The sequence below is a fragment of the Scyliorhinus canicula genome, chromosome 16, assembly GCF_902713615.1.
Source record: "Scyliorhinus canicula chromosome 16, sScyCan1.1, whole genome shotgun sequence".
Taxonomy (NCBI): domain Eukaryota; kingdom Metazoa; phylum Chordata; class Chondrichthyes; order Carcharhiniformes; family Scyliorhinidae; genus Scyliorhinus; species Scyliorhinus canicula.
In genome coordinates, this window is record NC_052161.1 from 26,520,963 (window position 1) to 26,534,183 (window position 13,221).

The window sequence follows — 13,221 nt, forward strand, 5'->3', positions numbered from 1 at the left end:
GCCTATCGAGCTGGGCAACATGGTGGAGTGACCCATTTAATTGTGGAGAGTCCCACTTCAGTCACCTAGCAGTGGTAAAACCCACACCAATTAATTCAGAGCAGGGGGCCCAAGGGTCGAAAGTGTAATCCCTAGCTATCTCCATTGAGATGCCATTTTGGCTCATTCATGAGTTCAATGTCACCCATCATCCCGGGTTCACAACAAATTAGTGAATTAGTGTTGCCTAGGGGATTAAATGGAGGCCACATGGCTTTCCTGGCCCTTGGAAGGTCACCTTGCAAACCCTGTTCTGTTTCCCTCCTGAGGTGTTTTTCATAATCAGGCACTCTATGCCTAACGAAGGACGCAACATTGAGTTGGGGATGTGCCTCTAAATGTTGCACCCCCGCCCTTACCTCTGGCCACACCTCCCCTCCTCAGTCCCTCTTGCCCAAACCCCACCTGTGACCCGTGACCTTGGTCTGCAGTTGCCCAATGATCGAGTGTCTGACGGGTCTATTGCTGCCAGCAGCCACTGCTCTCACTGGTGTGGGTGCCATGAGGAGCTTCTGGCCTCTGACATATTCAAATAGCTGTTCTAGGCTACGTATTTCTGTGGGTAATCAACCACGCCCAACCTGAGCTAAAAATCTTTGGCATGCATGAACTCCTTGTTGATTGGGTGGGGCTTCCGCCACCAGGAACCTCAATACAGGGGAAGATTTGGCCGTGACCTCGGAAGGTATCTGATTCTTATAATAATAATCCTTATTGTCACAAGTAGCCTTACATTAATGCGGCAATGAAGTTACTATGAAAAGCCCGTAGTCGCCACATTCCGGCGCCTGTTCGGGTAAACTGAGGGAGAATTCAGAATGTCTAAATTACCTAATAGCATGTCTTTCAGGACTTGTGGGAAGAAACCGGAGCACCCGGAGGAAACCCACGCAGACATGAGGAGAACGTGCAGACTCCGCACAGACAGTGACCCAAGCCAGCAATCAAACCTGGGACCCTGGATCTGTGAAGCCATTGGGCTTGAGTAGGGTGCTCTTTTCAAGAACCGGTGCAGACTCGATGGGCCGAATGGCCCCCTTCTGCACTGTAAATTCTATAAAGCTGGTTAAAAGTTGCACTCTGTTAAGTCAGTCTTTAGATGATGACGTGAGTAATAATTCTGAAAATATTATTTCACATTTGTGGAGTGTGAAGCATCTCCATTATGATTAATTTCTAGATTTAAAAATTAATAAATTTTTATTTCAGCGTTTGTCTCCTCCGCCCCCCCCCCACCCCCTCCACCCCGTGTATATGTCCCAATTTTTAGGTTTTGCTGTGCCAAATGTTTAAAGAACTTGTTTGACTTCAGTACCCTTTCATTTCCTCTTTCATGGTTTGAGAGAATTCTTTAACTTGATTGTCTGCTGGGCCAGCTTGATTGATACCACTGGAGCTCCCTGGCGAAAACACCGTAAAAGAATGTTGCACAACAGATGGAGGTAAAGTCCCCTTATCAAGAGATGGTTATAATAATATAACAATCTTATTGTCGCAAGTAGGCTTACATTAACACTGCAATGAAGTTACTTTGAAAAGCCCCCAGTCGCCACATTCCGGCGCCTGTTCGGGTACAGTGAGGGGGAATTCAGAATGTCCAAATTACCTAACAGCATGTCATTAGGGACTTGTGGGAGAAAACTGGAGCACCCAGAGGAAACCCACGCAGACACGGGGAGAAAATGCAGAACATCACCCAAGATGGGAATCGAACCTGAGACCCTGGCACTGTGAAGCAACAGTGCTAAGCACTGTGCTACCCTGCACTCTCTCAGGAAGGTTTTCTTCAAGATCAGGAGCGAGCGCCATTGTTTGTTTGCTTTGTCCTGCTGTTTTAAAAAATGTAATTCTTTAGTTAATGTTACTCGCTACCCTTAGCTTTCTACTCTCTCAAAATCTCGATCAAATGACTTCACTCTCCCCTTACTTTAATGCGCGTTCCATTTGACACAGGTTTCTTGTATGGCATCTTTATTGCTTTTTTGAAAATCTATATACAGGTATAGCCATTATTTTTTGTTCATTTGTTGTTCTACAGGTTAGTACAGATTTTGTGGCAAGTTTAAACTGGCAGCAAATATTTACAGGGTCAAAGTAAAAGTCTCAAACTTAATTCTGTTCCAGAAAGAGAATCGCTCCACCTCATTGGTTGTTTCAGGCCTATAAACCTGTGGGTTCTGACCGAGTAGCCTTGCTTGCTAATACATAAAAGAATAATGAAGAGGAGAATTTTTAATCGAAAATTAAATGAAGGAAAATAAAGCATTAACCCAGAGTGGAATGTCTGCATACCAGTGTTGGCATGACTCTATTCTCCCCCCCCCCCCCCCCCCCCTCCCCCCCCCCATGCCGGGTGGGAGAATCGCCTGGGCGCCGTGCGAGTCGTGCCACGCCGCCCCAACACCCTCACGCGATTCTCCCACACCCCCCGCAAAACCAGCGCTGTGCGAATCGCGCCGGGCTGTTCGGAGAATTGCCACTCACCGTTTGCGGTGACTCCCTGCCCGGATGGGCCGAGCGGCTGGTGAAAAGTCTGACAGTCCCGCCAGCTCTGTCCACACCTGGTCGCTGCCGGCGGGAACTGTGCGGGAATGCTGAGGGGGGGCGGCCTGTGGGGGGGCGGGGGGAGGGGGGTTCCTTCACCGGGGTGGAGGGGGCCTCCGATGGGGTCTGGCCCGCGATCGGTGCACGCCGATCGGCGGGCCGGCCACTCTAAAGGAGGACTTCCTTTCCTCCGCCGCCCCACAAGATCCATCTGCCATCTTCTTGCGGGGTGGCCTAGGGGAGGACGGCAACCGCGCATGCATATGCGCAGGTGACGTCATTTACGCGACGCCGGCCGCGTCATTTACGCGGCGCTGCTTTTTACGTGGCGCCAAGGCCCAGCGCACATAAAAGACGCGACCCCACTCCTAGCCCCCCGGGGGTGGAAGAATAGGGGGCTGGGAGCGGGCTCCGACGCTGGAGTGAAACACTCCGGTTTTCACTCCGGCGTCGGGACTTAGTCTCCCTTTGGGAGAATGGCGCCCCTCATGGGACTATTCTGAAGAACAGGGATGTCAGCCCCCAATCAACATCACAAATACAGAGTATCTGAACATTACCACATTCCAGTTTGTGAAAGTTCGCTCTGCACAATTTGGCTGTTGTGTTTCCTAATTTACAACAGTGACTACATTCTCATGTCCTTCATGGGCTGTAAAGTTTTGCCTTCTCTGGGGGCTATGAAAGATGCTATATAAATGCAAGTCTTTCCTTTTTCTGAATTTGGAGTAACTACTGGAAACCTGGGTGGGATTCTCCGTCTCGCCGCACCCAGTTTCTGGTGTGGTGAGCCCTTGCCGGCAGCGGGATCCTCCACCCCGGCAGCCAGCCAATGGGGTTTCCCATTGTGGGTACCCCCATGCCGTCGGGAAATCTACGGCCGCAAGTGCGCTGCCGGCGAAGCCGAGGATTCCGCCGATGGAGAATCCCACCCCAAATCGTTGATCATGATTAAAACCTTGCTGTTAAAACATTGAGAATGTATGAGGAAAGCTTTTGTTCTGAATGGCGAAGTCAAGTTAGAAAAACCATTAGATTATTTTATCTGATACCTCATTACACAGCCTTGCGCAACATAAACACAATGTGCAGCACCATGACACACATAACTGAACTGGCTGGTTAAAAAGGATTTAACAATATACAACATGGGTATATGTAGGCTGGCATATGCAACAGGCACAACTGCCCATGTTTTGCTGCAATTCTTGACCAGAGGCATATTCACATTCATTCTGATTCAGACGCACTTCACAAAGTGGACACTTGCCCTCAGTTTCAGGGTTGAGAATCTAGCTGAGCGGCACGGCAGCACAGTGGTTAGCACTGTGGCTTCACTGAGCCAGGGTCCCGGGTTCGATTCCCGGCTTGGGTCACTGTCTGTGCAGAGTCTACCCGTTCTCCCCGCGTCTGCGTGGGTTTCCTCCAGGTGCTCCAGTTTCCTGCCACAAGTCCCGAAAGATGGGCAAAGGTGCTTGTTAGGTGAATTTCACATTGACTTCTCCCTCAGTGCAAACGAACAGGCGCTGGAATGTGGCAACTAGGGGCTTTTCACAGTAACTTCACTGCAGTGTTAATAAAAGCCTACTTGCGACACTAATAAAGATTATTATTATTAGAAATACATCACTGTGTTAGGGTAGGGCAGTTTTATTTGGGGCAGAAAGCTTACTTTATTGAAGGGAGAGATGTTTTGAGTCTGTGCACGCAGATGAATTCACCCGGGGTAGATCTGCTGATACAAGAGCGATTATATGCCTGTAAGTCACAAGTGTCAGACTACATCACTTACGCTGCTTAGCCACTTCAATAAAACCATGCGTTAAGGCTATTTTAATTCAGCAGTGAGCAGCATAAAAGAAGCACATTTATTTTTACAACTAAGTGGAATTAGTAAAAATAACAATCTTCAGACATGTCAGAACTGAATTACTGCCCAACGTCCTGTTTTAAAATGATCTACTTCCTGTAATAAAAATTTGATCAAAAATATGCAAATATTTTTGCTGCGGGAATGCCCAAGTTTGAAGAGTGCAATGTGTTTCTAGCTAAAGACACACCCAGCAGAATTGCCCTAAACGTTATAGGTGTGCGAAAACAAATACATTTTACGCAATCATAACAATCAAATATTTCCACATGTACATTTCTGTGTGAGGTTATGATAAGACAGAAAGAAATGAAGGACTGAATCACAAAGTGGCTTAACACTTTTGTGTTTTCATGTTTGCCGATAAATTCTAACGCAGTAGAGCCAGATTCCGAGTTTTCAATTTAATGTTACCCTTAAGTTGCCAGTTTGTCACTGTTGGAGTTTTGCCTCCTGTAGCAGCATAAACACACAAGTTGTCAAAGTCAAATTATTAATGACGCAGAAGTAGATTACCATATTGCAACATCACACTAGAGCTAAAACAAAACAAATTTATCCTACACACCATTTTACAATGGTCTTATGGTCTACTAATCATGGCACACCATCTGGATAGTCATCAGTTTTGTCCATTTTAATATTACTTCTCTTTGGTTGTGGCAATCCCACAGACTAGTCCTCAGTCAAAAGGTCTCTGATAAAGTGTAGTCAACACTAGCCAACCATTGAATTTCCCCCCTCAGTGCCTCCCATTTACTCCCAAGACGGTTTTGACCCCGAGTTTGAGACATTGGTCCAAGGGTATCTTAATGTTCCGGTGTTGGAGGAGGATTAAATTAAGATTCAGTTATGGAATCAGGCATAAAGGATTGCATTTTCAGCTGCTGTCAGGGATGTGACCAGAGGAGGGTAGACTTGGAATTTCATGCCACCGGCCTGCATGGCAGTTCTCTGGCCATCCTCTAATAGGCCATTTTCCCAGAGATGGAACGTTGGGACTGTGTGGAGTGTGTGAGGCGGGGGCGGGGGGGGGGCGGGGGGGGGGGGGGGGGTTAAAATAGTTACGGGGTGATTAAGGCCTACTGAAGGGAGCTGACTGAGATTTTCCAGCTGGCCTCCAAAGGCACTTGGGGAGGGAGAATCTAGCTGCCTGAAGGTGCTCCCCTTCCGCCTGCAGTATTCTGAGGGGCCAGCTCCCCTTGCAGGCCTAAAGGCCACCCTTTACTGCTTGGCTGGTTGAAGCAGCAGCTAGAGGCCACCCTATAGACCGCTGTTTAAGGAAGGTAGCAGGGATAATCCTGGAAACTATAGGCCGGTGAGCCTCACATTGGTAGTAGGTAACTTATTGGAGAGAGTTCTCAGGGATAGGATTTATAACCATTTGGAAACTGGGGTAGTCGGTATTAGGGGTATTACGGTACCTAGGTTGATGCTGTAAGACCATTGGTGTGGGAGGTACCTGAGGCAGCAATATCATTGGTGAAGCCTGCCTGCTGGCTCCAGTAAGGCGGAGTGTAAGAGCCTGTGTCTCCCTAGCAGCTGCATTCTGTACCTGCGCTGCTGGGGGAAACATCTTGTCCAATAAAGCCTTCAATTGTCATCCAATCTCGCTTCTGGAGTCATTGATCGAGCATCAGAAACAAATACTCGTAAGCAATTGACAGCATGGTTTTGTGAAGGGGAGGTCGTGCCTCCATAAATTGATCGAGTAGCAAACACTGATGCCCTCAGTTTTCTCCTGCTGCCTATGAGCCCCACCTCCACCAGTAACGGTCGAGAGCGTGGAAACGCTGAATTCGTGGACACTCTTCCAGTGACGGCCGTGTAGATTTGTACTTGGACTCAGAGGGATCTCACGTTGGCAAAACCACGCCACCTCATCCTGCACGGTCGTTTTACAGGGAAGCACCAAGCAGCCTACATCATGAAACACTGGTGGAGGACAGTATCCTCCTATGGGGAGCTCGCATGGTCATCCCGCAGTCTGGTCAAGAGACGATCCTGCAGAATCTTCATAGTGTACATCTGGGACCTCAAAGATGAAGATGCTTGCAAGGAGCTATGTGTGGTGGTCTGGAATTGACGGCGACATCAAGAGAGAATGGTGAAATGATGCCCAGCATGCCAGGAACACTGGAGACTTGTGTAGGGGAGGTCATGCCTCACTAACCTGATTGTTTTTTCTGAGGAGGTGACAAAGATGATTGATAAGGGGAGGGCGGTGGATGTTGTTTACATGGACTTCAGTAAAGCCTTTGACAACGTGCCTCATGGCAGACTGGTACAATAAGAGAAGGATCAGAGGTGAGGTGGTAAGATGGATACAGAACTGGCTCGGTCACAGAAAGCAAAGGTTAGCAGTAGAAGGGTGTTTTTCTGAATGGAAGGTTGTGACTAGTGGTCCACAGGGATCGGTGCTTAGGCCTCAGTTGTTTGTGGTGTACATAAATGATTTGGAGGAAAATGTAGCAGGTCTGATTAGTAAGTTCGCGGATGACACCAAGGTTGCTGGAGTGGCAGATAATGTTGAGGATTGTCAGAAGATACAGCAGGACATAGATAGGTTGGAGACTTGGGCAGAGAAATGACAAATGGAGTTTAATCCGGACAAATGTGAGGTAATGCATTTTAGTACATACAGAGGGGAAATATACTGTAAATGGTAAAACTCCTGGGGCTATAAAAAGTCAGAGAGATCTGGGCGTGCAGGTCCACAGGTCTTTGAAGATGGCAACACAAGTGGACAAGGTAGTCAAGAAAGCATACGGAATGCTTATTTTCATGGCATGGGGCATTGAGTATAAAAACTGGCAAGTCATGGTACATTTGTGTAGAACCTGGGTAAGGCCGCACTTGGAATATTGCACACAATTCTGGTCGCCACACTACCAGAAGGATGTGGAGGCTTTGGAGAGGCTACCTGGAACACGTGGCCAGAGGAGCTTGTGGAAACAGATATATTAATACCGTTCAAAAGACATCTTGACAAACACATGGATAGGATGGGTATAGAGGGATATGGCTCAAGGAAGTGCTGAGGGGTTTGGCAAGGTTGGTATCATGACTGGTACAGGCTTGGAGGGCCGAAAGGCCTGTTCCTGTGCTGTATTGTTCTTTGTTCTGTGGGAAAAGACCCCCCCACCCCACCGCCCATCTCCACCACAGAATCGTGGTCCAGCTGCAAAGGCCATTTTTTACATAAAATTTGAAAATGTTGGAGAGAGGAACATACATTTTGAAGTGCCCTTCGCTTAGTGGCTATGATAGCCTGCTGCTACTTTCTGGCTGGAAGGCCTTTGATTGTCCCATCAGCTTTAAGAGCCCACCCACCTTCCTTACTTGAACAACAAGCTCACCTAATGGTGGTTAAATGGCTCTCCTGGGTGAAATCATATTGACTGACTGTTAACCCATGCAGCATGGGCTTCTGACTCCCATTTGAGCAGCATTCAGAAACTGGCAGGGAAAATACTGACCACAAAGTTCAATTTATGTCTGACCTTTAGGCCAGTATCCTTGGGAAAAGAAGCCTTCTCACTAGCTATACACTGGCAAGCGTCAATTGTAAATAATTTGTCTAATGTCACACCAATTACAGGAATAGCTCCAAAACAAATTACAGAACGATCAAAGTCCTTTTGGATTATACAAAACGGAGCAAGGGATTGGAAGACATAATGGCTCCATTTCAATGAGACTGGAATTGTCAGCTTTCGAAACATTGCATCTTGCAGCACCTACACTAGCCATGGATATTCCGAAATATCACTGTGTTCTGTTCTGCAGAAATAGACTTGAGGCAGTTAAAAGTTATGAAAACGCACCTCAAAAATGAGAGTGAATGCTGAAGAATTCACTTCCGTGTTATAAAAGCTCAGGAGTCCCGAGAAGGTAAATCCAAAAGAAGTTTAGTTTGACAACAAATGTAATGGCTGCAACATGGCTTACACTTCCAATGTCCCAATCAGGGCGACTGATCTCGCTGGTCCCAACCCAGGATGGCTTTTATGAGGCGATTTCTATGAGCCCCAGCAGGTGGACCTCCGCCCACTATCGGGCGAGCTCGAATTCTATTAGTCCCACGGGCAGATCAATTAATGGGTCTCCTAGGGGTTATTACACATGTCGACAAGCACCATTACAAAACTATTGGAACTAAAGTGTGACCCCAGTCCCTGTTGGCCTGCATTCCAGGCTCTTAATAGAAGCGGTTTCAGGGATAACAGTTGCATTGAAAATTAAAATTAAAATGAAAATCGCTTATTGTCACGAGTAGGCTTCAATGAAGTTACTGTGAAAAGCCCCTAGTCGCCACATTCCGACGCCTGTTCGGGGAGGCTGGTACGGGAATTGAACCGTGCTGCTGGCCTGCCTTGGTCTGCTTTAAAAGCCAGCGATTTAGCCCAGTGTGCTAAACCAGTCCAGAAATTTTCCAAAATTCCTAGATTCGGGAACGGTCCCATCCAATTAGAAAGTAACAAATTCATCTATTCAAGATAGAAGGGAGACAGAAAGCAGGAAATTACAGGCCAGTTAGCCTAACATCTGTCATAGGGAAAAGGCTGGAATATATTAAGGAGCATAAAACATCTGGATGCACTCGGGCAGAGTCAACACCTGGAGTAGGGTGTTCAGTTTTGCTCACTCAAGGGCTTCAATTGGCACCACCATGGGCTTATGTCAGGGCAATGGCAGAAGGTGATGGGTGTCCCCACCTGCCAAACTCACCATGGGCAGAGCATTAAAAACTGTCCTAAACGTGAAACAGTTTTCCCATTCCAAATGTCAGTAGAGTTTTATAAAAAATTTGATTAGAGCTTTTATTGCAACATTAAAGCAGATCTTAAGCAGACAAGATGTTCACACATTCCGTTTAGGCCACCATGCAGCACCCTAACTAGAGATGATCAATATTCATAGCTTCTCAAAAGTTTAACAAAAAAGATCTTGTCCTAAAAATGACAGACTGCTGTCGCGGTCGGTTTTCATAATTTCCACGTGCAGCAGCAGTGCCAATAGTGGCTTCTGGAGGGTAGATTTCCTTCAGAACGCAGTTTCACTTTGCCCCATTTTTTGGCTTCTGCAGCTAGACATTATAATGTTGTCAAGACAGCAGGATTTCTCAAACTTGAAGTAATCGGGTCCACAAAATACCCGCACCGTGGCAGGCTGCAGGAGTGAGTCTTTGCAGAGGTTCTTCTTGCTGTGCACAGGTTGGAGAATTCCATGGGTAGAAAGCAAAGCAAATTCTGTTGACCAATTTTTTGGGAGGCAATGACACCTCAGAATCAATACCTCTTGAGCAGAGGTAGATTTATAATGAAACACACCCTGCCGAGGCACAGGACCCCAACCAATGGGAGGGCCCCATGCAGGCCAATGCACTGGGCATCCAATCAGAGCCTGATTACTCTGCATTTGCTGATCATTAGGCAATGCAGAGCAAAACAGATTCTGATTGGTGAGTCGGAAAGAGCGGGAAAACACTTGCCCGATCTGTATGGACGCTTAACTTGAAGCACGCGTTGCGAGGAACGAAGAGAGGCAACTAGGCGAGGAGGGAGAGGCAGAGGCTCCTGAGGTTAATTCATTTTTGTGAAAGCCGAGCAGGTTTGTGACTTGACCAGAGCAGGACAGCAACAGGGAGTTACAGGGTGCCGAAGGCCAAGCGAGCCACGAAGCGCGAGCTGCCAAAAGTCACCATGAGCTGAGGCCGGCCTCAAACCGAAGCAGGCGAGGTGAGCAGGTTTGCGGCTTGAGCAGGGCAGGCCAGCAACGTTGAGGTAGGAGACCCAGAATCAAATCTTAGCCATGAGAAGACGATGTATGAAGCAAGGAGGCTGCCTTGAATACCCCAAGCAAGTGAGGGGAGTGAGATTGTGGGAATGGGCGAGTGTGAGGTGTGGGGAGAGACACTGAGGGGATGGGGCTTGCGGGTGGGGAAGAAAAAAAGTGGGTGCGAGGGTTAGCCAGGGTTGCATACCTACAAGGAGGGAGAGTGTGAGGGGGCCGGGTTGCATTTTGGACCTGGGTGGGTGGGTGGGGGGGGGGGGGGGGGGGGCAGGTGAGGGCAGGGGCCTCAAAATGAAGGATGAGCAAGGTGCGCCATGAACTGTAAATCTGCTTCTGAGCAGCCCTCAAACTTCAAATGCCACGCAGTCCCACAATATGGTTTGCAGCTTTTTTGGGGTGTCTAAACACTTGCTCTCAAAATCTTTAGCTGGCTCTTTTGAGATAGGAAATAAATCCTTAGAAGGCAACCACATGAATGTCAGTCAACACGTGAAAAGGAAACTTGCATTTATCCAGCATCTTACCCCACAACAGTAAGGGGCTGTTTAGCACAGGGCTAAATCGCTGGCTTTGAAAGCAGACCAAGCAGGACAGCAGCACGGTTTGATTCCCGTAACAGCCTCCCCGAACAGGCGCTGGAATGTGGCAACTAGGGCCTTTTCACAGTAACTTCATTTGAAGCCTACTCGTGACAATAAGCGATTTTCATTTCATTTCATTTCACAAAGGCTTTCGTACAATTAGATTTACGAACAAATGAATGCAAGAAATAGGATTAGGCCATTCAACCCCTTAAGCCTACTCCATCATTTAATAAGATCATGGATGGACTGATTGTAACATTACTTCCACTTTCTTTCTTACCTCTATACCCTTTAATGTCGCACAGTGGTTTACAGCGCCAGGGTCCCAGGTTTGATTCCTAGCTTAGGTCACTGTCTGTGCCGTGTCTGTACGTTCTCCTTGTGTCTGTGTGGGTTTCCTCCGGGTGCTCCGGTTTCCTCCCACAAGTACCGAAAGACATGCTGTTAGGTAATTTGGACATTCTGAATTCTCCTCAGTGTTCCCAAACAGGCGCCGGAATGTGGCGACGAGGGGCTTTTTACAGTAACTTCATTGCAGTGTTAAGGTAAGCCTACCTGTGACAATAAAGATTATTATTGTCAATTATCCAATTCAGCCTTAAAAATAATTTTGATAGTGGAGTGGCCATTAGGTAGTTAAAAACAGTCACCAGCAAAATGAGATGAATCAAGATTGTTGGGCCTTTTTGACGCAAGGAAGGATCTCCTCGTCTCTTTTAATAGCTCCCTGCTAGGATCCCCAGTGTTCCCTTCAATAGGCGAGCACGATCACAGTATAACATGCCATTTAAAAGACAACAAATCTGTACCAGGCAGCACCGCTGCTCTACTAACACCAAGCGTCAGCACAAATCAAGTGCTTGGGCCCACCACAACCTTCTGTTGCAGAGGTCACTCATCAACTGAATCCAGCTGATGTACTGTACATCCATCGATAGAATTATGCTACTAACTAATCCCTCATATTTGTGCTTTCCTTCATTAGAAACAAACAAGACAAGGAAACTATAATGATTCCACATTTCAGGACTGAAGCAGGAATTTGAAACAAAATAAATGTAATTTAACAGAAATACAAGACAGAATTTCGAGCCTCCATTGAAGCCGGAAACAGAGCGCTAAAAAAAAAAATGGCGTCATTAACCGACGTGCCGGTTGCCTGACTCCATCCCGACCCCTCCTGTGGCAAAGAGATGGACAGCTAATTGACCTAGTTGATGGCCACTTTAAGGCCAATCGTAGGAGACTGACTAGAATTTTCTAGCCGTCTTCTCGGGGGTTGTCTGAAGGGCAGCACCCCAGGCAGGCTTCGAGGCCTTCCTCGCCACAATGGTGGCCCGGCTGCAAAGGCTTTTAAAAATTTTATATTTGAAACATTTGGTGAGGGAATGCGTCCATTTTGGTATCCTACCGCTTTCAAGCTGCAGGGTCTCCTATTGGTCCTCCCGCTTAGAGAGGCTGTCCACCATACCGCTTCGAGAGACAGCCAACTCAACCTCTTGCCATTAATTGACCAATTTGGGGAAAATCACAGTTGAGTGACGGTTTCTCACACAATGCAGGCTTCCCGAGTTCTCATTTGTGACTGACAAGTGTCCAGAATCCCACAAGAAACTCCTGGCCATTGAAAATTGTGCTCACAGTAAAATTTCATGAACATTGATGGAAAAATAATCATTACAAATTATGAAAACTGAATGATAAAACTAAAGTGTCTTGCATTTTGATACTGTATTATTTGAGGGGCACTCGATGAGTCATAAAATGTGACGCAAAATTTGCTGTAGTTTGTATCGATGCTACACAACTAGAATGAATCACAGGTTGGAATGTATGTTCCTCATTTATGTAAGGTGTTATATATTTCACCATAGAATACCACAGATGGAATTACGTTGCAATGCAGAGCAGCTTTTCAAATTTAATTGCCTATTCCTTCACCTCATAGACATACCAATTTCTGTGATAATTTAAACCAGAAAGGAAATGTGTACCTTACTGGCAATTCAGTATCAGATCAAACCCTCCCGATGTTTCAAAAATGGTTTGACGGTGAAACCTGCACTTAGAAGCTCCTTTAACTGATCTTTGCAGAATTAACATGATGGGTTTGTAATGTGTCACAGCAGCTGGTTCAGACAGACTGCTTCCAGAGTGTTAGGGAGACCCCCCTCCCTGGCTGAACAGTGCAATTCCTCATTTACTTTACATTTACATTCAAAGTTCAAACCCTCCTGTTACTGTGTTTAGCTATGAAGCCAGACACTTCACTAATTTAAAATGCTCTGCATTGGGAGGGTGACAACAAGCAACACCATCGGATTGTGTGCTGCATTACCCACTGCTGGTAGGAAAGTGGTACTTCATCAACAGGAATTCCTTGTTTTT

At 46.8% G+C, this 13,221-nt stretch overlaps 1 protein-coding gene across 7 annotated transcripts in view; it reads right to left on the bottom strand.

Moving 5' to 3' along the window:
* Positions 1-13,221, bottom strand: part of casp7 (caspase 7, apoptosis-related cysteine peptidase) — a 59,661-nt gene that overhangs the window by 24,753 nt on the left and 21,687 nt on the right. For 2 of the 7 annotated variants that reach the window (XM_038822225.1, XM_038822223.1), the window contains exon 3: positions 4,256-4,315. The exons of 3 other annotated variants lie outside the window; for them this stretch is intronic. In XM_038822225.1, the coding sequence (XP_038678153.1) occupies positions 4,256-4,315 (60 nt within the window). Of the gene's footprint in view, positions 1-4,255; positions 4,319-13,221 lie in introns of all 7 variants that reach the window. 2 more of the 7 variants (XM_038822224.1, XM_038822222.1) reach the window with 1 other exon arrangement.